This window comes from Heptranchias perlo, chromosome 4 (genome assembly GCF_035084215.1).
Source record: "Heptranchias perlo isolate sHepPer1 chromosome 4, sHepPer1.hap1, whole genome shotgun sequence".
In the NCBI taxonomy this organism is placed as follows: domain Eukaryota; kingdom Metazoa; phylum Chordata; class Chondrichthyes; order Hexanchiformes; family Hexanchidae; genus Heptranchias; species Heptranchias perlo.
In genome coordinates, this window is record NC_090328.1 from 54,076,342 (window position 1) to 54,102,890 (window position 26,549).

Here is a 26,549-nt window from a genome sequence, read left to right on the forward strand (position 1 = left end):
ATAGCAAAGAAACAAGACACAGAAACAAAAATAGTCTGGTAAAGAAAAGTAGAAAGAATTAGGGATAGAGAAATAGGAATGGAGAGAGGCAGATGAGGAGAAACAGAGAAAAAGAGCAACACAAAGACAACATAAGACGATATTCTCCGATTTACCAGCTGGAACTCCATGGGAGATTGAATATTATATAAAAATAAGGATACAATGCTTGATTTCAAAATAGGGACTGAATTATGTCTGCAAGTGCTGGTCCAATTATCCCCCCCCTTCGAACCTTGTTTCACTAGAAGAGCTCAGTCTTGACTTTGTGTCTGCAATGCCACAGGGGATTGATTACATACACCTGTGCACATAAGCCTTATTTCCTAGGTCACGATTCTTCAGTCATACTTTATGGAGCATAATGGGTTGCCTGGATGCAGTTAATAGAAGAAAATTGGGAAGATGGATCACAAGCCTGTAGGGAGCCTGTCCAATTTTCTGTCCACTTAAATTAATATGGCGTTTTATTTCATTGTATTAATGAATACATATAATACTTATTCTTTTTGTAAAACGTTGCCATTTTAGGTGAGCTGCATTGAAATTAAAGTAATATTTATTTTCTCCTGTGCTAGATGATTCTGTTTCGAAACTGCCCTGACCTTTCCCCTGTTCAACTAGCATACTACTCAAAAGCAAAGTACTGCAAATGCTGGAAATCTGAAACAAAAACAGAAAAGGCTGGAAACTCTCAGCTGGTCAGGCAGCCTCTGTGGCGTGAACAGGCAAATTATCAACAACATGCATTTATATTGCACCTTTAATGCAGAAAAAAACCCATATTGCTTCATAGAGGCATATGGAAAAAATGAACACTGAGCCAAAGAATGAGATATTAGGAGGGATGACCGAAAGCTTGGTCAAAGAGGTGGGCTTTAAGGAGGGTCTTAAAGGAGAGGGAAGTGGAGGAGTTTAGGAAGGAAATTTCAGACCGTGGGGCCTAGGCAGCTGAAGGCACAACTGCCAATGGTGGGTTGAAATGAGGGGATAACGCACAAGAGGCCAGAGTCAGAGGAATGGAGAGGTGTTTTTTATTGGCGGGGGGGAAGAAAAGGTAGTAGGACTAGAGGAGGTTAGAGAGATAGGGAGGGGCGAAAACATGATAGGATTTAAACAAAAGAATGAGAATTTTAAATTTGAGGGGTTGGGAGATTGCGAGCCAAAGGTCAGCGAGGACTGCATGATGGGTGAGTGGGACTTGGTGCAGGATAGGTACAGGCATCAAAGTTTTGGATGAGCTGAAGTTTACATAGGGTGGAGGATGGGAGGCTGACCAGAAGAGTAATCGAGTCTGGAGGTGACCAATGCACAGATGAGGGTTTCAGCAGCAGAGGTGAAGGCGGGCAACGTTATGGAGGTGGATGCAGGATGTCTTTGTGACAGACATGTTATGGGGTCAGAAACTTAGCTCAGATTTGAATTGGACACCAAGATTGTGAACAGCCTGGTTCATCCTGAGACAGTGTCCAGGGAGGGTGGGGGGTGGAATCGATGGCAACTGTATGAAGTTTGTGACGCGGGCTGAAGGTGATTGTTTTGGCCTTGATGTTTAGCTATAGAATATTGCGTTTTTTTCAAAACTGGATGTCAGACAACAGAGACTATAAAGGGGTCGAAAGAGGTGATGGAGAGGTTGAGTTAGATGTCAACAGCATATGACCCCATGTCTGCAGATAATGTTGCCAAGGGGCAGCATGTAGATGAGAAAAGAGGGGGGGGTGGGGGGGGCAGGGACAGGCCCTACATCCAGAAGTGAAATGTTAACTTCTCTGTTCTCTTCAACGATGCTACCTAACCTGGAAATGTAAGGAATCTTACAACACCAGGTTATAGCCCAACAGTTTTATTTGAAAATCACAAGCTTTCGGAGGCTTTCTCCTTCATCAGGTGAGTGTCGAGATTCATTGAAAATTACCGCATATATAGTCATAGAACAATGCCTGGTGATTACAGATAATCTTTCCAACTGCCCGTTATCAAGGCCATCAAATTAATTGAATAGTTTTCAGACAGAGAAACCTTAGATATCCCAGACAACTGAATATACAAACGGCCAGAACCAAAAGAAAGAGAGGGAGAGAGAGAAACATCCGAAAGGAAGAGAAAGAGAATGACCAGTTGTATTAAAAACAGATAACTTTTTTTTCCCCCTGGTGGGGTTACGTGTAGCGCGACATGAACCCAAGATCCCAGTTGAGGCCGTCCTCATGGGTGCGGAACTTGGCTATCAATTTCTGCTCGACGATTTGGCGTTGTCTTGTGTCTCGAAGGCCGCCTTGGAGAATGCTTACCCGAAGATCGGCGGCTAAATGTCCTTGACTGTTGAAGTGTTCCCCGACTTTCCTCATACGTTGCAGGAAAGGATGCCCCGGAGCATGGTACATTGGCGAGACCACGCAGACACTGCGACAACGGATGAACGGACACCGCGCAACAATCGCCAGACAGGAGGGTTCCCTCCCAGTTGGGGCAGTTGGAAAGATTATCTGTAATCACCAGGCATTGTTTTATGACTATATATGCGGTAATTTTCAATGAATCTCGACACGCACCTGATGAAGGAGAAAGCCTCCGAAAGCTTGTGATTTTCAAATAAAACTGTTGGACTATAACCTGGTGTTATAAGATTCCTTACATTTGTCAACCCCAGTCCATCACCGGCATCTCCACATCATGCCTAACCTGGAGTGTTTCTAGCATTTTCTGTCTTTGAGGCAAGCTCACTATACAGATATTGTTCTTCTTTCCCCGGCAGTACAATTAAATTGTAAATAATTTTACAACACCAAGTTATAGTCCAGCAATTTTATTTTAAATTTTCAATAATAAATTTAAAATTCGTTGGATAACATTAAAATTTTCAATTTTAAATTTAAAATAAAATTGCTGGACTATAACTTGGTGTTGTAAAATTATTTACAATTGTCAACCCCAGTCCATCACCGGCATCGCCACATCATTACAATTAAATTGACAGTGATGCTGCGCCCTCTCCCGAATCCCAATATTTATTTTGCCAACATCTAGATCAAAGGACGTGAACTTGCAGCTGTTTACTCTCTCTCTGGCTACAATGCTGCTGCGCTGTGCCCTACTTTACACAACACGGTGTGACACACACAAAAAACAACCAGAAGATTTCCGCATGCGTGCGCCGTCTCTTTTTACGCCACGTCATTGAAAGGCTCACGCGTTAGCGCGAGGCGGAGTTTCAGTTGCGGTTCGAATGGATAAGAACGGCAACGGACAAATGTTTAAAAATAAAGCCGAGGGGGGAGTGCGGAGTGTTTACACGGAGCTTATTCACAACACACGCACATTAAAAAGACGGATGAATAAAGACACTAATGTTATCCAACGAATTTTAAAAACGTACGCAATCAAGCCTGAGGAGCAGTTCAGTGGTGTGTCAGACTAGCTCTTGGTGTGGGGTGGAGGGAAGGGTATCACGAACCCCTTGGTTCCGAGTGGAGGAAGCTGCAGGGTTTGACGTCTTCGTGCCTCTCAGAATTGGCTGAAGACGCTGATGTTTTGCTCCGACATGATAAGACACATTTATCAACAAGGGAACTAGCAGCATTTAAATACATTATACGTGTATACCCAACTATTTCCATTTAGGAAAAAACGATATACACATTTAAAAAAAAACTTATTGCAGCCTCTGAAGAGGAAGTGGGAACAGTTCTGGTCAGGTTTGAAAATGACCTTCATCTGATAAGGAAGAAGATTGCTAGGTTTAAGACTCGTTTTCCGAGTTAATGTGGGGGAAATCGAGTGTGTGTGACATCGGGCTGCGAGGAAGGAGGTTATCGACCAGACACTGCACATTCAGCAGCAGGGCGGCTGATTTGCCAAAACAACCAGAGACGTATTGAAATCGGTAACTCCTGAGAGACCGGAGCAAAGGGACACAGAAAAGAAAATTGTTTGCAGAGCAAAGGTCGGCGAGATTAAAACAATGTGATCATGAGATGGCAAAATAATCAGCATTTGTTGCGATTCGAGCTCTCTCCCAATTTACTGAAGACCGCAACTTGCAAAACAGGGTTATGTTTTTTTAATGCGGATACAATTTTGAATGCTGAACATTTTGAGAGGTAGAACTACGAAAGGCCAAGTGAAAAAGGGGACATGTGAAACGATAGTAACTCGGGAGTACACCGTGTGCCTGGGAAACGCCAAGACCTGGAAATACAGGTTGTTGTTCACCTGGAGGAGTTGCTATTTCCGCAACTCTTGTTTCCAACATCCCTCTTCACGTAACCTGCTCAGCTCCACTGCTTGATTCTCCTGCCTTTTTTTTTCCATCCGAAGATATTACATTTTTCCAGGATATATGTGAGAGTGATACCAGTGAACTTACAATACGGTGACGAAGTTTTTGGTAGTGGAGCTTTATCTCGTGGCTTTTTATGGGGAGGCGTGTTTGACAACCGATCGGATTTTCTCTACGGTTCTGCCACTCGATGCATGTGACAGGAAAACGTTTGCTTCCTGTGTTTGCTGGTTAGTCTAATGGTGCAGTTCTCTCCACGCACGCTTTTGGAAGGAACTTTTTACACCTCGGTTAAGAAATATTAAAACAACACTACTATGCAAATTTCGTCAGTATTGTTATGTGTTTAAACGTGTAAAAATACAAGAAAAAAATGAAACTGAGCAGGCAATTCACTATATTTGGAAGTGCCATATTCTGCGTGGTGATCTTTTCCTTGTACCTAATGCTCGACCATGTTCAGTTCGATCACCCAAAGAACGTGAGGAAAGGAGGGACATTTCCAAACGTAAGTGCCGTTGAATTACGCGTGTATGTCTGTTACCGAATGGGATCGTTGTGAACAAGGACTGCAGCTGGCTGTACCGTATTTTGCTCTTTTTAGCGGACAAACAATTGATCTCCCGTGGCGTTGCTCATGGGTAGAAATTAAATCTGTAACTATCTGCTGATGATTCCCATTCTGATTCTGTGTGTGTCTCTCTTTGAAGATATTTTGTGAAGTGAGGGGGAGGCAAGTTTTCCCGGCTACAAAAGTTTTTTCCCACTATTTTGTTTTTACAGATGGATGAAAGTCAAAAATACGCAACGGATATTACAAATATATGGGAAAAAGTGGTTTCTGATTGTGGCTTTTACAAAGCTACATTAAAGAAAAATTGTTGTAAATCTTGGCTCTGCTGTACAATGGGCGCTCGCATCAAAAATGGCCATGGTCCATGTATGAGCCTAGACATTGAATGTCAACAGGCAATTTGATCAATAAACCTGATTATGTCTTCATCCAATGCCCTTTCGTCCATGCACTGTCCAGCAGGGCTTACAGGTTAACAATCAGGAGTGGGGACTATGGCTGATTTTTTTCTTCTTACCTATCCCAAAGTTTTCAGAGGCCAATTGTAGTGTCACAACCGCTGCCTGGGCTGAGATAGCTAACTTAACACAGAAAGGTGGATCAAACCTGGGCATTCTGGTCTATATTGCTTAGTTCTGCACTATACAGTGACTTCATCCATTAAGCCACTGGGGGAGTTTACTGTTGAATTTCTCTTGTATAAATGCTCAACTGTATGGGAATCTTCTAGTTCTGCACAAAGTTGCACCTGAGCAGGATGAAAAAATAAAGGTTGCTGATGCCTGGACAACAGCACTGAAAATCTTTGATGTGAAAAACTTAAATGCACATAGAGACCATTAGGATCTAAAAAAGAATGGACAGATTAATGTTTTGGTTGTGTACCTTTCATCCCCACAATGATAGGCAGGCAGTTCAGCCCTTTTATAGTACAGCACTGACTAAAATAGATGGGAGGATAGATCAAGATCTATGGATATATGCATAACTACTTGTACAAAGAGGTAGCTAATGCTTTTACTAGCCTGTGAATAGACTTTAAAATGCTGCAAAGAAGTTAAAACTGGCGGATGACATACAAAGTTCATCTCATTTAGGCTGTGGAAAGACATAAGAAATGCAAAGATTAAGTATAGTGGCTCGAAGTGGAAGGGTTAGAAATCTCTGATTTACAAATAGAGATGTGTGGTTGTGATTCCTCACAGTAAGTTTCTGATGTTAATAGCACTGGGAGTTTATGTTTATGAATGAGCTTATGTTTCACCTGCATAGAGGGAACGTTGGCAGGAGTGTCACCCCAGGTCATTTTCACACACTTAATAGGATTTGGCACAAGTTTTATTGACCAGAATCTGGGAGCAGATTATAGATCTAGCTACATAGCATTAAACTTAGCTATTAGAGTAGGCAATAGGATTAAGAAAAAAATGTTCATGTCTGAGTATGATGTCATTTAAAGTGTGAGATACTATTGTGTGCTACTCTTCCCACTGAATTCACCACTACTAATCCATTTTCATTTACATTATTAATGTTGGATATAATAAGATTTGTCAAAATAGTCAATAAATTTAGATGGGTCAAATCAGTGCAAATTTTGGTGGAACTGATAAGTTGGCTGGCTTAAAAGCTCTATGTGTATAACCCCATTGTGTTCCATCATGTTCTTAAGAGTTAAACCCTTTCACGACCAGTGGGCACTGCAAGACGTTAATTGCATAATTGACCACAAGATCCTGATTAAGTTATAGTTTGATTGGACCTATTTTAGTGGTGCCCTCCTCAGATTGAGGAAGCACTTGAGGTTTTAATTTCTGTTGGGTGCCACTGGGGTTGTCGGGTGCCACTGGCTTTACCCAGTGCCACCCCTACTGGTTTAATTAAAATGGGCATGTTAGGCCTTTGAGTTAGGCTGCTGCCAGAAGGCCTCGGTCACCTCAAAACATTCTGGGTGAGAGTGGTGCTTAAATGTAAAAATTTCAATAACCTTACAGAGTGCAACCTGTATCCAGGATCCCCCATTCTTCCGCGGCCTTATCCGTGCCAAGGAGCACGTGGCATCCACTGGTACGATTGAGGCCATCCGTGATCGGTGGGGACTGCAGGGCATATTGGACATGGGTGATAATATTATTATTTAAGTTATAAGTTTCCTTTTTTTAATTTAGTTTTCTATTAGTTGTGCCCTTCTAAAAAGGGGGCAGTTTTATAGGTTTTTTGTTTGATAACATTGGGGCAACCCAGTATCTCCTTATATTTAATTAAGAAAAGGCATCCAGGATCAACGCCGACCCTGGTTGACAAATGGTTGTGCAGTCCACAGTGTCTAGTTTCTCTGGGCATCCATCTGCTAGGGTGATCAGCAAGTGTTCCTCTAGGAAAATAAGATGGGAGGCTCAGACTTATTAAGACCTCAAAAAGGTTTGCTGGCTATTGGGATTGATTACCTTAAAATAATTGCCCACTTTTCCCCTTGGGGAAATGGAAAAAAAATGTTATTCCCTTCGAATCATTAAGGGCAGCACGGTGTTGCTTTGATTGTCCTCTAAAGTCTGAGTGGACTCCTGTTGCATCTGTACATACATGGGCCCAATCCATTCTGACTGTTTAAATTACTTTGTCTCCAGGATTTGGGATGGAGTCCATGACCTCGTTTGTTAGTGGCTGGGAATCCCATTCGGCTGGTGGAGTAGGGACTCAGGAATTTCAGGCCTGGATGTTTTAAACGAGACTTGTGCAATAGAACATCATTCTGTTATTTTTTTTTTTCTTTTGCTAGCTGCATTGGTAGAAGGTCTTGATCAGGCCCCACTTCAGAACTTGAGCTCATAACCTAGGCTGATACTCCAGTACTGAGGGAGTGCTGTATTGTCAGAGTATGCTAAACCAAGGCCTCTGCTTGTCCAGTAGTGCAGGTAAATGGTAAAGATCCCAAGGCATTATTTGAAATGCAGTAGGGAGTTTTCCAAGTGTCCTGGCCAAAATTCGTGCCTCAACCAACACCACCAAGAACTAATTGACTAGCTGTTTATGGGGTCTTGCTGTGAGTAAATTAGCTGCTATCTTTGTCTAAATAACATCAGTTCTTGCATTTCAAAGTACTGTTGCTCATTGTATGTGACATACTTTCAGATGTTGCTGAAAGAAATAAGATGCTATATAAATTCAAGTCTTTTTCTTTTTCGTCCCTCTCTTCCTCTCCTGAAGGCATTGATTTCTTGCTTGGGTATAGTTCCATGGATGCTAGTCATCCTGCAATACCTCACCCAGGTGGCCATTTTTCATATGAACTTCCATAAATGAGTGTTTGCAAGTGATTTGACTGTCAGTGGCATCACAGCCATGCCTGATCTTGTCCTCACTGGACATTGACACATACATTGTTCAACAGGGATGATTAGAAAGGAACAGGAATCCTGATTTTTTTCCAGTCCAGGAATGGTGAGTCTGGTTGTAGTGTCCATACTGCAGTGCTAGCTGAGATAATTTAGCACATTGGGACATTCTCGATCTGTAGGGCTTAGCTAATTCACCGTCTTAACCAGTTGAACTATTGGGGGAGACCTTGTGCTCTTTTACAGCACCTTTTATTGATTTCCTAAAGTGCCTATCTTAAAAAAACAATTATAGTAATTATGAATCATCCACCAGAATGAGACTGGGGCTAAAAGCGATAAATTATGAGGACAGGTTGAGTAGACTAGGCTCGTATCATCTACATGCTGCCCCTTGGCGACATCATCTGAAAACACAACGTCAGGTTCCATATGTGCGCTGACGACACCCAGCTCTACCTCACCACCACCTCCCTCGACCCCTCCACTATCTCTGATTTGTCACACTGCTTGTCCGACATCCAGTATTGGATGAACAAAAATTTCCTCCAATTACATATTGGGAAGACCGAAGCCATTGTCTTCAGTCCCCACCACAAATTCCTTTCCCTGGCCACCGACTCCATCCCTCTCCCTGGCCACTGTTTGAGGCTGAACCAGATTGTTCGCAAGGGAGGGGTGAGGACATGGAGGGATTTGAAAACAAGGATGAGAATTTTAAAATCGAGGCATTCCTGGACTGGGAGCCAATGTAGGTCAGCCAGCACTGGACTGTTGGATAAACGGGACTTGGTGCGAGTTGGCAGCAGGGATTTGGATAAGTACAAGTTTACGGAGGATGGAAGATGGGAGGCCTACCAGGAGAGCATTGGAATAGTCAAGTCTAGCGGTAACAAAGGCATCAATGAGGGTTCCAGCAGCAGATGAGCTGAGGCAGGGGCGAAGACAGGCGATGTTGAAGAGGTGGAAGTAGGCAGTCTTGCCGATGGAGCAGATATGTGGTCGGAAGCTCATCTCAGGGTCAAGTAGGATGGAAGATGGGAGGCCTGCCAGGAGAGCATTGGAATAGTCAAGTCTAGCGGTAACAAAGGCATCAATGAGGGTTCCAGCAGCAGATGAGCTGAGGCAGGGGCGAAGACAGGCAATGTTGAAGAGGTGGAAGTAGGCAGTCTTGCCGATGGAGCAGATATGTGGTCGGAAGCTCATCTCAGGGTCAAGTAGGATGCCTACTTGACCCTGAGATGAGCTTCCGACCACATATCTGCTCCATCGGCAAGACTGCCTACTTCCACCTCTTCAACATCGCCTGTCTTCGCCCCTGCCTCAGCTCATCTGCTGCTGGAACCCTCATTGATGCCTTTGTTACCGCTAGACTTGACTATTCCAATGCTCTCCTGGCAGGCCTCCCATCTTCCATCCTCCGTAAACTTGAGCTTATCCAAACCCCTGCTGCCAACTCGCACCAAGTCCCTTTTATCCAACAGTCCAGTGCTGGCTGACCTACATTGGCTCCCAGTCCAGGAATGCCTCGATTTTAAAATTCTCATCCTTGTTTTCAAATCCCTCCATGCCCTCACCCCTCCCTAACTCTGTAACCTCTTCCAGCCCTACAATCCTCCGAAATCTCTGCGCTCCTCAAATTCTTGTCTCTTGCACATCCCCGATTTTAATCGCTCCACCACTGGCGGCCGTGCCTTCAGTTGCCTAGGCCCTAAGCTCTGGAATTCTCTCCCTAAACCCCTCTATCTCTCTCTACTCCTTTAAGATGCTTCTTAAAACCTACCTCTTTGACCAAGCTTTTGGTCACCTGTCCTAATATCTCCTTATGTGGTTCGGGGTCAAATTTGTTTGATAACGCTCCTGTGAAATGCCTTGGGACATTTTACTACATTAAAGGCGCTATATAAATGCAAGTTGTTGTTGTATTCCCTTGAGTGTAGAAGATTAAGGGGTGATCTAATTGAAGTGTTAAAGATGATTAAAGGATTTGATAGGGTAGATGGAGAGAAACTATTTCCTCTCGTGGGAGTGTCCAGAACAAGGGGGGCATAACCTTAAATTAGAGCTAGGTCGTTCGTAGGTAATGTCAGAAAGCATTTCTTCCCACAAAGGGTAGTAGAAATCTGGAACTTCTTCCCCCAAAAAGCTGCTGAGGCTATGTCAATTGTAAATCTCAAAACTGAGATTGATAGATTTTTGTTAGGCAAGAGTATCAAGGGTTACGGAACCAAGGTGGGACGATGGAGTTAAGATGCAGATCAACCATGATCTAATTGAATGGCAAAACAGGCTAGAGGGGCTGAATGGCCTACTCCTGTTCCTATGTTCAAACACAGGTATTCAGTAAGTATTTTTTAGCTCTTTTTCCCCACATATGCAAGACTCCAGTACTTGTGTTGCTCAGTGACTGTTCATGCGCATGAACATTTGTAATCCAGTGTCACCAAAATGGTATCTTAAGTTATCCAAATATGTCTGCAGCCTGTGGTCCACTGAATTGGAACAGTCTACTGTCTAATAACATTTGAAAATAGCAGCATACATTGACCGAAGTAGATAAATGTATTTCCAACAGCTCATTTGGACCCAGTTGCATGTAAGAATGCCACAAATTATTTTGGGGGTTGCACAGCATTTTTAATTTTATCAACTAGTAGACAATTTTACATTCTAATTTTTTTTTTAAATGTCATCTCCAGAAATATTAATTTCTTTCTGTGCCAGAGGCCTCTTTATAGATTTTTATAAACAATTTTACAACACCAAGTTATAGTCCAACGATTTTATTTGAAATTTACAAGCTTTCGGAGGCTTCCTCCTTCCTCAGGTAAATGTCAGGAACTCCTCGAAGCCTACGCATTTATAAATCACAGAACAATACATGGTGATTACAGACAGTTTTTGCAACTGCCCGTTGCCAAGGCAATCACCGTGTTCAGACAGAGAGGTGTTACCTACAGAACCCCCGAATATACATTCAACAAAAAAAACCAAACAAACAGGAAAAAAAGAGAGGCAGAAACATCCGGAAGGCAGAGAAAGCCAGCAAATAACCCGTTATATTAAAAACAGATAGCTTTTGTTCGCTGGTGGGCTTACGTGTAGCGTGACATGAACCCAAGATCCCGGTTGAGGCCGTACTCATGGGTGCGGAACTTGGCTATCAATTTCTGCTCGACGATTTTGCGTTGTCGTGTGTCTCGAAGGCCGCCTTGGAGTACGCTTACCTGAAGGTCGGTGGCTGAATGTCCCTGACTGCTGAAGTGTTCCCCGACTGGGAGGGAACCTGGGGAACACTTCAGCAGTCAGGGACATTCAGCCACCGACCTTCGGGTAAGCGTACTCCAAGGCGGCCTTCGAGACACACGACAACGCAAAATCGTCGAGCAGAAATTGATAGCCAAGTTCCGCACCCATGAGGATGGCCTCAACCGGGATCTTGGGTTCATGTCACGCTACACGTAACCCCACCAGCGAAAAAAAGTTATCTGTTTTTAATATAACGGGTCATTTGCTGGCTTTCTCTGCCTTCCGGATGTTTCTGCCTCTTTTTTTCCTGTTTGTTTGGTTTTTTTTGTTGAATGTATATTCGGGGGTTCTGTAGGTAGCACCTCTCTGTCTGAACACGGTGATTGCCTTGGCAACGGGCAGTTGCAAAAACTGTCTGTAATCACCATGTATTGTTCTGTGATTTATAAATGCGTAGGCTTCGAGGAGTTCCTGACATTTACCTGAGGAAGGAGGAAGCCTCCGAAAGCTTGTAAATTTCAAATAAAATCGTTGGACTATAACTTGGTGTTGTAAAATTGTTTACAATTGTCAACCCCAGTCCATCACCGGCATCTCCACATTATAGATTTTTAGGCTGGCATCAAGATTTAAGATTTTTTTTTTAGCTGGTTCTGTTTACCATATTCTGTCTGGTTTTCCTTTAATTAACCATTGTTGAATTATGATTCTTGGTGAGATCAATGCCAGTGTTCATTTTAGAGTATTACCCAGCCTACTTCACTGTATCTCTTTGGTCTCCAATTGGACCAACTTATTGAATTTTCTTTCATTTGCAGCATTTCATTATATACTTCCTTTGACACCAGGCTGTGGTACCAGGTCAGTTGACTTTGGCACATAGCCCAATGAAGAAGATTATGTATTCTCTTTCATTCTCTCAGCTTAAAAAGGCTTGTTCTTTGTATATTGAAAAATAAAGAACCCTAACATGTGGATGCCCTTTCTGGTTCCTGCTACTCATATGATATTAATTAAAGTTTGGGGTAAAACTTCTGTTTTTTTTTAAACAAAATCGGTTCAGTTTTTTAATGAACCACCTTCAATGTTTGATTTAATAGCAATAACATTACTTTCATTTGTATTATTGGGATTGAAAGGTGGGCTAGTGGATTGATGGATTAGAGGGTAGACTGGTGAATTGACTGAACCCATCTGCAGTGTTGTTCTTTAATCAGCAGCCTATCTTCAATTTTCTTACACAGTTTACAGGTGTGTTTATGTATATTGATAAAGGTTCTGTAGCATATGCAGCTGGTAGTATGTTCTCTTGGAGTTGAGTAGCCCCCGATCAGCTTGCAGGCCGATCTGAAGTCGAGAGTATCATTACTTTCACTGGAGCTACCCTGAGATGGTTCGCTGTCCAGAGCAGTCTAGCAGAAAGAAGACCTTAGGTCTCCTGAAGGTGAGAAAATTGAGATTTTTTCTAAAGTCAAAGGATGTTTCAGGGTTCTTTATTTTTCAATATACAAAGAACAAGCCTTTTTAAGCTGAGAGAATGAAAGAGAATACATAATCATCTTCGTTGGGTTATGTGCCAAAGTCAATTGACCCGGTGCCACAGCCTGGTGTCAAAGAAAGTATATGATGATGTACTGCAAATGAGAGAAAAATCGATAAGTTGGTCCAATTGGAGACCAAAGAGATACAGTGAAGTAGGCTGGATAACACTCTAAAATGAACACTGGCATTGATCTCACCGAGAAACACAATTTAACAGTGGGTAAAAGAAAACCAGACAGAATACAGTAGAGCAGCGTTTCCCAAACTATTTTGGCTCCCACCCCACAGTAGTGAAGGTGAGTACTCCCGCCCCCCCCCACCCCCCACAAACCTAAACGTTAGATATTTGTTGATAACTTACAAAACATAAAACAAAGTTCAATAAATCACAAGTATAAAAATAAAACATACTGTTTTCCTAATGGTACTGGCTCCTACCCTACAAGTCTTTATTGTAAAGCAGCGATTCCTGAACTGTGAGGCGCCCCCCACGCACCCCCCCACTCCCCAACAGCGCAAACAGGTCAGAAAAACAAAATATTTTCAGAAAAAACTATGTTGAGGTGTGTTCCAAAGTGAACACTTTTGCCATGCTCCCTACACCCTACACGTGTAGCGGTTTGAGACACTGCCTTAGATTGCGATAACCCACTCATGTGACAGGGGAAGTCCCACAAAATGGCAATGACGTCGCTTCGGCAAATGACCAATGGGCTGTGTCCCAGCTGTAGGTAAAGGTTATCTACCATGCACCAGCCCTTTCAATAGTTAACAGGGGCCATTTTGTAGCAAGGTCAATAAAAAGTTCTCAGTTGGGACTTCCCCTGTGTAATAGCTCACTGCTAGAATGATGGCCTCCATTACTCTGTGGTAATTTTAACAATTATAATTGGGATTTCCATGTTTCACAAGACATTTGACATGTATTACATAAACTAAAGCATACAAACCAGGTTATGGCTGCTTGGTTTAACCAACAATTTTTCTAAACTGTGCTTTAAACATTAATATTTGCAGTTCCTTCTGTGCTTCTTTCATGATTAGAGGTATTAAAATTAATGATTTGACTAAAACTAATTATTATTCCTTTCAAAAATAGTCCTTCCTTACAATATTGAGTAGGCAGGTACTCCCATGTGTGTAGAATGCAATATTTTAATGGTGAGTACTGTGATGAATAGGAGTTATGTTGTAATTTAAGCCTTTAGAAAGTTTAAATATTGGTAATATCTATATAAAATGTGACTGGTCACTTTGATTTTGTACTACTGTAGGCTTATTGTCTCTGGGTGTGGTAGAATCCACATTTTCTATGTATGGCTAGAAATTGCATTGTGAGGAAAACTAGGTAGACAGAAATCATGACCACGTATGGCTGCCGTGACACTAGTTGGCTTTGATATGTTAATACTTTTCAGTTGAAAAGCCAGTAGTGTTGATCTCACCAGTAGTCATTATTTGATAGTTATCAGAGTATTGAATCTGTTGATTAGTAGCTATTCACCTTAGTTGGTTGGGGAAAGTTTCTGAGGTAGAGGCTCTTTTGCTTAGAAGTCTATTTGACTGACTGCTCTGTGACTAAAAGTTACTGAACCTGAAGGAATAGGTAGGACTTCCTCAGTTCATTAGTTCTTCTTGTACCACTGTTGTTTCTTTTTGTTATTTTTGTACATCTGAACTGGTTGAAGTTAAACTTTCAATATTCAAGTGAAATGTGTCATGTTGTGCTACTGTTTAGTCTTTTAATAAACACTGTTCATATTTTCTAACCTGTCACATTTTTTGTTGGAGTGCTTATTCTTCTGCTTTAAGAAAATGGGGTGAATATTAAGGAGCTTGAGTCAATTCAATAAGCTGTTACAGAAACAAGGGTGTCTGTCTAACCCTGGGGCCATGTCACATTGCCAGATATTGTGCGTATAATGTTTACAAAGTCACACTCTGGTTCGTAGGGATCGAGGGCTAGTTTACAGCAGTAGTCTTTGGTACTGAGCTCGAGAAAAATATCTTGAATAAAGCCTAAAGTCTATATGTTTAAGTTATTAATAGTGAGGTCCAAGAAATTTGAAACTAATTAGATTAAATTAATGTGCATCTTTCCTAAGTATCTCTGGGACAGAACTAAATGTTACTAAAAGATAATTAAATTAAATATATTTAAATTCAGGACTTTTATTTAGAACCTTGCTGTTTTAATGATTTAGAATACATTACAATAATATTTAGTAATGCCAAAATGTCAATGCACAACTATAATATGCTGTATTTGCTAAATATAAAATGCTTGAATGTAGTCGCATACCAAGGGTTGAGACTACTACAAAACATCTTGTGCACCATAGAGTACGTTTAAATATTTTTGCTCCATTTGCTCTGAAAAAAAGGTGAAGGCTGAGTTACAAAGATTGGAAAAGAAAGGAATTCTACAATCAGTACCTTTTTCTGAGTGGATAGTGCCAATTGTCTATATAGTTAAACAAGATTAATAGATGAGACTTCATAATCCTCATGGATTAACAGTGAATTAAGTATTCAAATTAGATAATTATGCCATCTCCAAAACAGAAGATTTGTTACTCATTTTAGGAGGTGGGCAGAAATTTACAAAACTCAATATTTCACAGTCTTAACATGAAATCATTCTGGATAAAGAATGAAAATGGAATGTGAGTGATTATTGAGAAATGAAGAAACATAGAGGTAGACACTACACATTGGACTTGGTCTGAATAGGATCAACCAAACCTTTCTAGCTATTACAATAAGTAGAAGTTATTGAGTGAATAACATTGAATATTTCTTTTTGTTGCAGGGGCAGCTTTCAATTTTGCATGAAAAAATTGACCACCTAGAACGCCTATTAGCTGAAAACAATGAAATAATTTCAAACATCAGGGATTCTGTTATTAATTTGAGCGAATCTGTCAAAGATAGCCGTGGGGGGCCTGAAGCCTCAAATTCAAGTAAAGGCTTATTCTCTGAGCTCTTTGGATCCTCTTCTTTGATTATTCCCATTGAACCGGAAGATTGTCAGTTTGCCTCAAAGAGCTACGCGAAAGCATCAGATTTACAAGTAAGTAACAATTCTGTTTCAATGGTCAAAAAATGAAATATTTCCAGTTAATGCATCAGAGCACTAGTCAGTTTGCAACTAATGTCTCTGCTTTACTGATTGCAAACGAATTGCTAAACCTTAAAGATGTTCTTCATTCTTTATCTCTATGCTGAACCCAGCAAGCAGATTAGATAGAGGAAAAAAAAATCCAAGAATTTTATTGATGTCATCATTTTAAAATTTCCCATCAAGGAAAGCCTTTTTAGGAAAATGTCTAGCCAGTACAAAAAAAATTAAACACGAGCAGAATCTCAAAGCAATCCTTGGTTTGGCTTGTAGTGACTTGTTCTGCTGGATGACTGGTCTTACAGATTTCCTTTGGCAGTAGAGGAAATTTCATATCTTGAAAAGAATAAGTTGAGGAAAACAGCACGGATCTGTAAAGTAAGTGAGGACCCATGGCTAATGCTTCCATCACCATAGAAAAGCAGTAACTCACTGCTGCTACAATGGGACCTCATTACCACATAATAGACTTGTTAGCAAAATTAAAGCCCATGGGATTAAAGGGACAGTGGCAGCGTGGATACAAAATTAACCAGGGGACAGAAAACAGAGAGTAATGATGAACAGTTGTTTTTCAGACTGGAGGGAAGTATACAGTGGTGGTCCCCAGGTGGTATTAAGACCACTGCTCTTTTTGATATATATTAATGACTTGGACTTGGGTATACAGGGTATAATTTCAAAGTTTGCAGATGACACGAAACTCGGAAGTGTAGTGAACAATGTGGAGGATAGTAACATACTTCAGGAGGATATAGACAGACTGGTGAAATGGGCAGACACATGGCAGATGAAATTTAACGCAGAGAAGTGTGAAGTGATACATTTTGGTAGGAAGAATGAGGAGAGGCAATATAAACTAAATGGTACAATTTTAAAGGTGGTGCAGGAACAGAGGGACCTGGGGGTGCACATACACAAATCTTTGAAGGTGGCAGAACAAGTTGAGAAGGCTGTTAAAAAAGCATATGGGATCCTGGGCTTTATTAATAGAGGCATAAAGTACAAAAGCAAGGAAGCTATGCTAAACCTTTATAAACACTGGTTAGGCCCAGAGTTCAATTCTGGACACCACACTTTAAGAAGGATGTCATGGCCTTAGAGAGTGTACAGAAGAGATTTACTAGAATGGTACTAGGGATGAGGGACTTCAGCTATGTGGAGAGACTGGAGAAGCTGGGGTTGTTCTCCTTAGAACAGAGAAGGATAAGGGGAGATTTGATAGAGGTGTTCAAGATCATGAACGGTTTTGAAAGAGCAAATAAGGAGAAACTGTTTCCAGTGGCAGAAGGGTCGGTAACCAGAGGACACAGATTTAAGGTGATCGGCAAAAGAGCCAGAGGTGACATGAGGAAACATTTTTTTTAACGCAGCGAGTTGTAATGATCTGGAATGCATTGCCTGAAAGGGTGGTGGAAGCTCATTCAATAGTAAATTTCAAAAGGGAATGAGATAAATACTTGAAGGGAAAAAAATTACAGTGCTATGGGGAAAGAACAGGGGAATGGGACTAATTGGATAGCTCTTTCAAAAAGCTGGCACAAGCACGATGGGCAGAATGGCCTCCTCCTGTGCTGTACTTACTATGATACTACTACATCAGACGGCTGGAGAGGGAGACTGTTTAGAAAAGCTTTTCCTTATGTTTCACCAGGGCCATCCCGAGTTTCAGGACAGTGATTCTCTTTCAAGACAGTTAAGTAACTTTTTGCCCTAGATTTGCAGAAATGTATGTTATATATACCATAGAGAAAGTTTCCTTAGGCCCAGAAAATTCAGCGATTTACTCTACTACTTCATTGTCCCAAAGCTGTCAGGAAATTCCCAATCAAAAGCCAAGCTGAAGATCTTGAACTTCTTCAGTCTTTTTCTTTTTGAAGATATGTATTCTCTTTTTTTAAATTTTTCAACATTTTTTTGGGTAAACAATCAATTGTTTCTTAATAATTTAATATATAGTGTTACAATGATGAAATTTACACTGGCCATAAAACCTCACGCACAAATCATCATCTGGTTGTCTGTATTTTATTTTCTGTGTGCAGCTGCTGTGTATGGCTTGTGCAATGTTGAGATTCCTACATGGCAATTAACTGAAAGTGTTTTACATTTTGAAAAATAATGTGAAGGTACATAGTTGGATGTTCTTCATGCATTGTTTTAAACAGCTTGTTGTTCTTGTGATATAATATGTAGACGCCACTTCTGTTATGTAAAGTTCACTGACTAAAATGAAGACGTTTTTAGAATGAGTCCTTAACCCACAACATCAGCAGGGAAGTAGATTGAATTGCCTTTGGGAATTAGCGTCTAATTATTTCTGATTTCTTCTAGATGTTGGATATCTACAACATTCTACCTTTTGACAACTTGGATGGTGGAGTTTGGAAACAGGGCTTTGAAATCGCTTACAATGAACATGAGTGGGATGATGAGCCACTACAGGTCTTTGTTGTGCCCCATTCACACAATGATCCTGGTGAGGAATAGTCATTTTAAAGGGCTTGAACTTCATCACAACTTAACGATTTCTAAACAGTGTTTTTCATTTCATAAAGTTATTATACTTTAAATTGTATTAATTTTTCAGTAGAAAAAGACATATTTACATGGGACCTGCAGTGCTGAATGGAAGCATTATATTTGTTGATGTCATGATTGCCACATCAGTCCACTGGGGTGTGATGTGTGGCAATTTTGTCATACTGTCCGATTTTACTTGAGATCTGACTACTTGTATGAGTTCCAGCAAAGTGATACTTTCCATGTAAATAAACATCTAAAGAGCATAGGTGTCATTGGGAGTAGTTAGCATGGTTTTAGAACAAAATGGCCATTCTTTACTAACCTACTGGAATACTTGCAGGAGGTAACTAAACTAATAAATGAGGGTTTTCAGTAGATTTTCAAAACGCACTCAGCAATGTTTCACATGTGAGAGACTGGTAGGGAAAGTTAAGGGTCTTTGAATGGATGATAAACTTTCCAGTTGGATTATTAATTAGCTGAGCTACAGAAGAGAGGGTAGTGATTAATGGAAAGTACATTGTGTGGGATTTGTTCAGGGACAATATTTGTGAATAATATGAAACAGGGTGTGTTGTTATAGTTATTGTAGTAGTGGTAGTAGAAGTGATGGTACGTCTGCTGATGACACTTGGTCAGGTAATGACTAGAAAGGAGATTGAATGGGGTAGATTTTAATGGAAGGAAAATCGGGCAGGTTCCATTGCAATCTTCCCTGCCCAATTTTCTCTTTATGCTCTGCCCAGGCAATAAAGATGGAGTCTATCTCGATTGCCTTCAGAGAGACTTGGGTGAGATGTGGCAATTGGCTTTTAATGTGGATAAGTATAGAGTAATGCATGTAGGAATAGGTTATAGTAAAAGCGTACAACTTGAGATGGCCCTATTTTGTGACAGGGCAGGGAATTTTAGGATTGAGAAGTCACCAGTAAAAATTTGATGGGAGGGGTTGGATGTTTGGTTCACTGAAAAGGACAGTAACAAAATAAAAAAAAACAATAAATTAAAACCTAAAAACCGGGGAAATTAAACTTAATGAACGATGTGGTGCCTACCAGTAACAGAATATATCCAGTGAGCTGGTAGACACTGCAAGTTGGTGTTTACGACGTGAACTAAAGCATTATATGGAACAATCCTATTTTAAGTAGGCCAGTGGAAATTATGGGTTTGAGCTAAGACTAATGTCTCCAGGATTGAATAAGTACCTCCCTTTAAATGGACGACGCTATTAAAATTCCAAGGACGAATAGCCCACCCAAACTAGTTTAAACAAAACAAAAGCACCAAATCAAAACAAAAACATCTATACTTTGCCTACTCACATGAATCAGTAGACACAACATGTTGGTGCTCAGGGCTCACTAGGAGTGAACTATAGCTTAAATAACATAACAAAAACAACAACTTGCATTTATATAGCACCGTTAACGTAGTAAAACGTCCCAAGGTACTTCGCAGGAGCATTATCAAACAAAATTTGACACCGAGCCACTTAAGGAGATATTAAGACAGGTGACCAAAAGCTAGGTCAAGAGGTAGGTTTTAAGGTGCATTTTAAAGGAGGAGAGAGAGAGATAGAGAGGCGGAGAGATTAAAAATGGAGTTCCAGAGCTTAGGGCCTAGGCAGCTGAAGACACGGCCGCCAATGGTGGAGCGGTTAAAATCGGGGATGCGCAAGAGGCACGAATTGGAGGAGCGTAGAGATCTCAGAGGGCTGTAGGGCTGGAAGAGGTTACAGAGATAGGGAGGGGCGAGACCATGGAGGGATTTGAAAACAAGGATGAGAATTTTAAAATAGAGGCATTCCCGGACCTGGAGCCAATGTTGGTCAGCGAGCACAGGGGTGATGGGAGAACGGGACTTGGTGCAAGTTAGGGTACAGGCAGCAGAGTTTTGGATGAGCTCAAGTTTATGGAGGGTGGAAAATGGGAGGCCAGCTAGGTGACCATTGGAATAGTCAATTCTAGAGGTAACAAAGGCATGGATGAGGGTTTCAGCAGCAGGTGAGCTGAGGCAGGGGCGGAGACGGGCAACGTTACGGAGGTGGAAGTCGGTGGTCTTGAAGGTGAAGCAGACATGTGGGCAGAAGCTCATCCCAGGGTCAAATAGGACGCCAAGGTTGCGAACGGTCTGGTTCAGCCTCAGACAGTGACCAGGCAGAGGCATGGAGTCAGTGCCTAGTGAATGGAGTTAGAGGCGGGGACCAAAGACAGTGGCTTCGGTCTTCCCAATATTTAGTTGGAGGAAATATTTGCGCATCCAGTGCTGGATGTCGGACAGTGTGACAAATCAAATGTAAGGAGTCTTACAATACCAAGTTATAGTCCAACAGCTTTATTTGAAATCACAAGCTTTCAGAGCTTTCCTCCTTCATCAGGTGAGTGTACGATTCCATAAAGATACAGCATATATAGTCAGAGAACAATGCCTGGTGATTACAGATAATCTTTCCAACTGCCCGTTATCACACCTCGGCAGAGATATAATCAAAGCAATCAAAGGAGTGGAATGGTGTTAAAGACGGGCACCTCAGCACCTCACTCTACCGCAAGCCCACGGACAACCTCACGATGCTCCACTTTTCCAGCTTCCACCCTAACCACGTCAAAGAGGCCATCCCCTATGGACAGGCCCTGTGAATACACAGGATCTGCTCTGACGAGGAGGAACGCGATGGACACCTACAGACGCTGAAAGACGCCCTCGTAAGAACGGGATATGACGCTCGACTCGTCGATCGACAGTTCCGACGGGCCACAGCGAAAAATCGCATAGACTTCCTGAGAAGACAAACACGGGACACAACCAACAGAGTACCCTTTGTCGTCCAGTACTTCCCCAGAGCGGAGAAACTACGCTATGTTCTTTGCAGCCTTTAACATGTCATCGATGACGACGAACACCTCGCTAAGGCCATCCCCACGCCTCCACAATTTTTTTTTATTCGTTCATGGGATGTGGGCGTCGCTGGCGAGGCTGGCATTTATTGCCCATCCCTAATTGCCCTTCAGAAGGTGGTGGTGAGCCGCCTTCTTGAACCGCTGCAGTCCGTGTGGTGAAGGTTCTCCCACAGTGCTGTTAGGAAGGGAGTTCTAGGATTTTGACCCAGCGACGATGAAGGAACGGCGATATATTTCCAAGTCGGGATGGTGTGTGAGTTGGAGGGGAACGTGCAGGTGGTGTTGTTCCCATGTGCCTGCTGCTCTTGTCCTTCCAGGTGGTAGAGGTCGCGGGTTTGGGAGTTGCTGTCGAAGAGGCCTTGGCGAGTTGCTGCAGTGCATCCTGTGGATGGTACACAGTGCGCCGGTGGTGAAGGGAGTGAATATTTAGGGTGGTGGATGGTATGCCAATCAAGCAGGTTGCTTTGTCCTGGATGGTGTCGAGCTTCTTGAGTGTTGTTGGAGCTGCACTCATCCAAGCAAGTGGAGAGTATTCCATCACACTCCTGACTTGTGCCTTTTTTTTTTATTCGTTCACGGGATGTGGGCGTCGCTGGCAAGGCCGGCATTTATTGCCCATCCCTAATTGCCCTTGAGAAGGTGGTGGTGAGCCACAGTGCGCCGGTGGTGAAGGGAGTGAATGTTTAGGGTGGTGGATGGGGTGCCAATCAAGCGGGCCAGGAAGGGAAGTTAGGCGCTCAGCAGTTTAGTGGGAATAGGGTCGAGGGAGCAGTAGGTGGGTCTTATGGTCAAGTTGAGCTCGAAGAGGGCATGAGGGGAGATAGGAGAGAAACTAAAGCAGGATGCGAGTTCAGGGTAGGGCAGGTGGAATCTTGGGGGAAGTTTGGCTTGGAGGGCTAGGGAAGGGAGAGAAGCCAGATCTGGCGATGAATGGCTAAACCAGTTATCTGCCATAAATGTTCACGTCTCAGTTCCTTGGAGTGGAGATGAAGGCCATACCAGGGGGATCGACCAGGTTTTAATGGGGACAAGAGCATCAAAGGAGGAGGTGAGGGTGTAATTGAACAGATCGGTAACTGCAGAAATGTGGTGTTGAATGGAGGACCAAAGGCTAGACAGTTGGGAATTTGAAAATGCAATTGTAAGTGACTTGGGGGAGAGTTTTTTTCCAGGGGTGAACACAGAAGGAAGTGGGGTTGGGAGGGAGAAGGGGGATGTGGATGGAGAGGGATACAAGGAAGTGATTAGAGATGGCATTATCCGTGATTGACACAATGGGAGTAGAGAGGCCACATGAGATGGCAAGGTTGAGGGGTTGGCTGTGAATATGGGTAGGGAGTTTATATAGAGGAAAAGATTAAGGGAGGATAGGAGGGCAGTGAACTCAAAGGAGAGAGACCATGATGAGTTGAGATGGAGGTTGAAATCACCGAGGATGAGAAAAAATAATCGGGTTATATTTTAAGTAGATCAGTTGAATTGTGGGGCCAGGCCAGCTTAAACCGCACAATAACACATACCTTTGCCTTAATAAAGACACTGAATTTTGTGTTCAAATGTCATTTGGGCTCAAATTATAGCTCAGATAAAATGAAGTGATCCAACCCCACCAGGATGAATCAAGTGCCTCCCCGAGAGACAACACTATTGAAATTACAGAGATTTCTCATACAGAAGAAAAATTAAAATTTTCTGAGAAATTGCTGTGAACAATAAATTTAGTGTTCTGTGTTGGCTTCTTGGAAATATAACTCTGTTTCTGTCTCTGCCTCTCTCTCTCACTTTGTCTGTGTCACGCAGGTGTCAGTTACATTTGCTAACTATCAACAAAACATGTTTTTTTGTTATTTGTTCTCAGGATGTGGGCAATGCTGGCAAAGCCACATTTATTGAAATGATCCTGAGAAAGTGATAGTGGTGAGCCCTCTCCTTAAACTGCTGCAGTGATTGTGGCGATGGGGGTCCCACGATGGTGTTAGGTAGGGAGTTCCAGGATATTGACCCAGCAATGATGTGCAAGTCAGGATAGCGTGTGACTTGGAAGGGAACATGAGGTGATAGTGCTCCCACAACATTGCTGTTCTTGTCCTTCTTGGTGGTAATGGTCATGGGTGAGTTGAAGTAACCATGGTGAGTTGCTGCAGTACATCCTGTCATGCATGGCCCACCTCTCGACGCCTCAAATCTCCACCGTTTACTAGACTCAAGTCAGGAGTGCGATGGGGATATCATTGTACATACTGAAGCCATAGTCCACTGATGGTGAAGGGAGTGGATATTGAGTCCAATGGCGCTGGGTCGATCGAGCGAGCTGCTTTGTCTTGGATGATGTTGAGCTTCTTGAGTGTCTCTGCGGCTGAAACCATCCAGTGAGTATTTCATCACACTCCTGACTTGAGTCTTGTAAATGGTGGAGATCTGAGGGGTCAGGAGGTGGGCCACTCATTGTAGAGTACTCTTGTATCCATGGTGCTGATATGGCTGGTCCTGTTAAGCTTGGGATAATTAGCTTTTTGTAGATAGAAGCAGACTATTTCCAGTAGTCGATGGATCAAGAATGAGGGGGTCATAGGAACAAGATTAAATATAAGAGATTTACAATCGATGACATGAAAAACTCCTTAATACAAAGAGTTGAGGCATTCACACCAGAGTTGTTGGTTGAGGCAGAAACTAGGTCAGTATTCAAGATGTGAATTCTTAGGTGGATGAAGAAAAAGTGTTGAAGGGATATGGAAACAGGGTGGGTAAATGTGATTAAGACTATTTGCTTGCATGGAGGGTAAAGGCTGACATGGACTGATTGGGCCGAATGACCTGCTTCCATGTTGTCAATGGGAAGACAGAAATGTCAATGCAGGAATCGGAGTGGGAGTTGAAATGGTGGGACCCAGAGAAATCAGATGATTCTTGGGTAGACAGAATAGAGATATTTAATAAAGCGGTCACTGAATTTGGGTTTGGAGACCTCACCATGATTCAGGTGGATGTAAAAGATCCCACAGCACAACTTTGAAAAAGAGCAGGGGAGTTCTCCCCGGTGTCCTGGCCAATATTTATCCCTCAACCAACATCACTAAAAACAGGTTATCTGCTCCTTATCACATAGCTGTTTGTGGGACTTGCTGTGCGCAAATTGGCTGCTACCTTTCCTACATTACAACAGTGACTGCACTCATTGGCAGTAAAGTACTTTGGGATGTGAGGTCGTGAAAGGTGCCATATAAATCCAAGTCTTTCTTTTGTTCCATGAGCAACAAATATAAAATATTAGCTTAGAGGAAGTGTACCTAAATTGCTGCCTCATATAGAAAGAGTGTTTTGGTTCCAGGCATTCATATGGAAGAAACAAATTAACATATAATGCATCTACTAAGATTAGATGGGAAAGTGCCTGGGAAAGAGCAGCTGGGAACAACATCTTGAAAGAGCGAACAAGGGTGTCACAGTAGGAATGGTCCCTCTGGAAAACTGAGAGGAGAAGGGAAGGTTTGCTTGATGGAAATGATGAATGATCTTGTATATATGGAGGCTAGTTGGAAGGAATTTGAGGACAGGAGAGATCCCATAATTGTTGTGATGAGAGCGGAAACTGGAAATGTTGCAGATACTGTTGAGGTTCTTATTGACCACCGATGAGGGGAAACCTCAGAGAGGAAAAAGGCGAACATTTAAAAAGTTTTTATACCTAATGTTGAGTTGTCCTGGTAGCTACAATAGAATCAGAGAAACTGAATGAAAGGGTCTATGCAGGAAGAACACGAAAATAAATAATCATAGAAGCTTTGGAAGTTTTTGTATTTGTTAGAGATATTTATGGAAAGCTAACTATGAGATAGAGACTGTGAGGAAGGGGAGAATCAGAGGTGGAAATGAGAACCATAGTCATTGTCTCCAGGTCAGAGTGAGAGCTGGGAAGTACACTAACACAGAGGTGAGGAGTGGGCCTGAGAAAGATTGAAACAAACAATGGCCAGTAATTTTAACATTTGTTTATTTAAGGACTAGTGATTGCACCTTGACATGATGTAAAGGGTTGTGTGCTCCTATGACTCTGAGAGCCATGTTGGCGGGAGTAGAATTCCTAGTAGAGTCACTCAAGCCGGACAGGTCAATGGTAGGAGCCAGAATAAAGGCACTCCACCAGTTTTCCTGGTAGGGTTTTTTTTTATTTGTTCATGGGATGTGGGCATCGCTGGCGAGGCAAGCATTTATTGCCCATCCCTAATTGCCCTCGAGAAGGTGGTGGTGAGCCGCCGCCTTGAACCGCTGCAGTCTGTGTGGTGAAGGTTCTCCCACAGTGCTGTTAGGAAGGGAGTTCCAGGATTTTGACCCAGCGACGATGAAGGAGCAGCGATATATTTCCAAGTCGGGATGGTGTGTGACTTGGAGGGGAACGTGCAGGTGGTGTTGTTCCCATGTGCTTGCTGATCGTGTCTTTCTAGATGATAGAGGTCGCGGGTTTGGGAGGTGCTGTTGAAGAAGCCTTGGCGAGTTGCTGCAGTGCATCCTGTGGATGGTACACAGTGCGCCGGTGGTAAAGGGAGTGAATATTTAGGGTGGTGGATGGTGTGCCAATCAAGCAGGTTGCTTTGTCCTGGATGGTGTCGAGCTTCTTGAGTGTTGTTGGAGCTGCACTTATCCAGGCAAGTGGAGAGTATTCCATCACACTCCTGACTTGTGCCTTGTAGATGGTGGAAAGGCTTTGGGGAGTCAGGAGGTGAGTTACTCGTCGCAGAATACTCAGCCTCTGACCTGCTCTTGTAGCCACAGTATTTATATGGCTGGTCCAGTTCAGTTTCTGGTCAATGGTGACCCCCAGGATGTTGATGGTGCGGGATTCGGCGATGGTAATGCCGTTGAATGTCAAGGGGCGGTGGTTAGACTCTGTCTTTTTGGAGATGGTCATTGCCTGGCACTTGTCTGGCGCGAATGTTACTTGCCACTTATCAGCCCAAGCCTGGATGTTGTCCAGGTC

The 26,549-nt window shown here is 42.5% G+C and overlaps 1 protein-coding gene across 3 annotated transcripts in view; it reads left to right on the forward strand.

Annotated features, from left to right (window-relative positions):
• Positions 1–3,339: 3,339 nt before the first annotated feature.
• The window catches only part of man2a1 (mannosidase, alpha, class 2A, member 1), a 198,463-nt gene continuing 175,253 nt past the window's right edge, over positions 3,340–26,549 (forward strand). The window contains exons 1-3 of one of the 3 annotated variants that reach the window (XM_067982943.1): positions 3,340–4,829; positions 15,834–16,094; positions 18,477–18,621. In XM_067982943.1, coding sequence (XP_067839044.1) covers positions 4,695–4,829; positions 15,834–16,094; positions 18,477–18,621 — 541 coding nt within the window. In that variant the 5' untranslated portion in view covers positions 3,340–4,694. The remainder of the gene's footprint in view (positions 4,830–15,833; positions 16,095–18,476; positions 18,622–26,549) is intronic. The other 2 variants (XM_067982942.1, XM_067982941.1) reach the window with 2 other exon arrangements.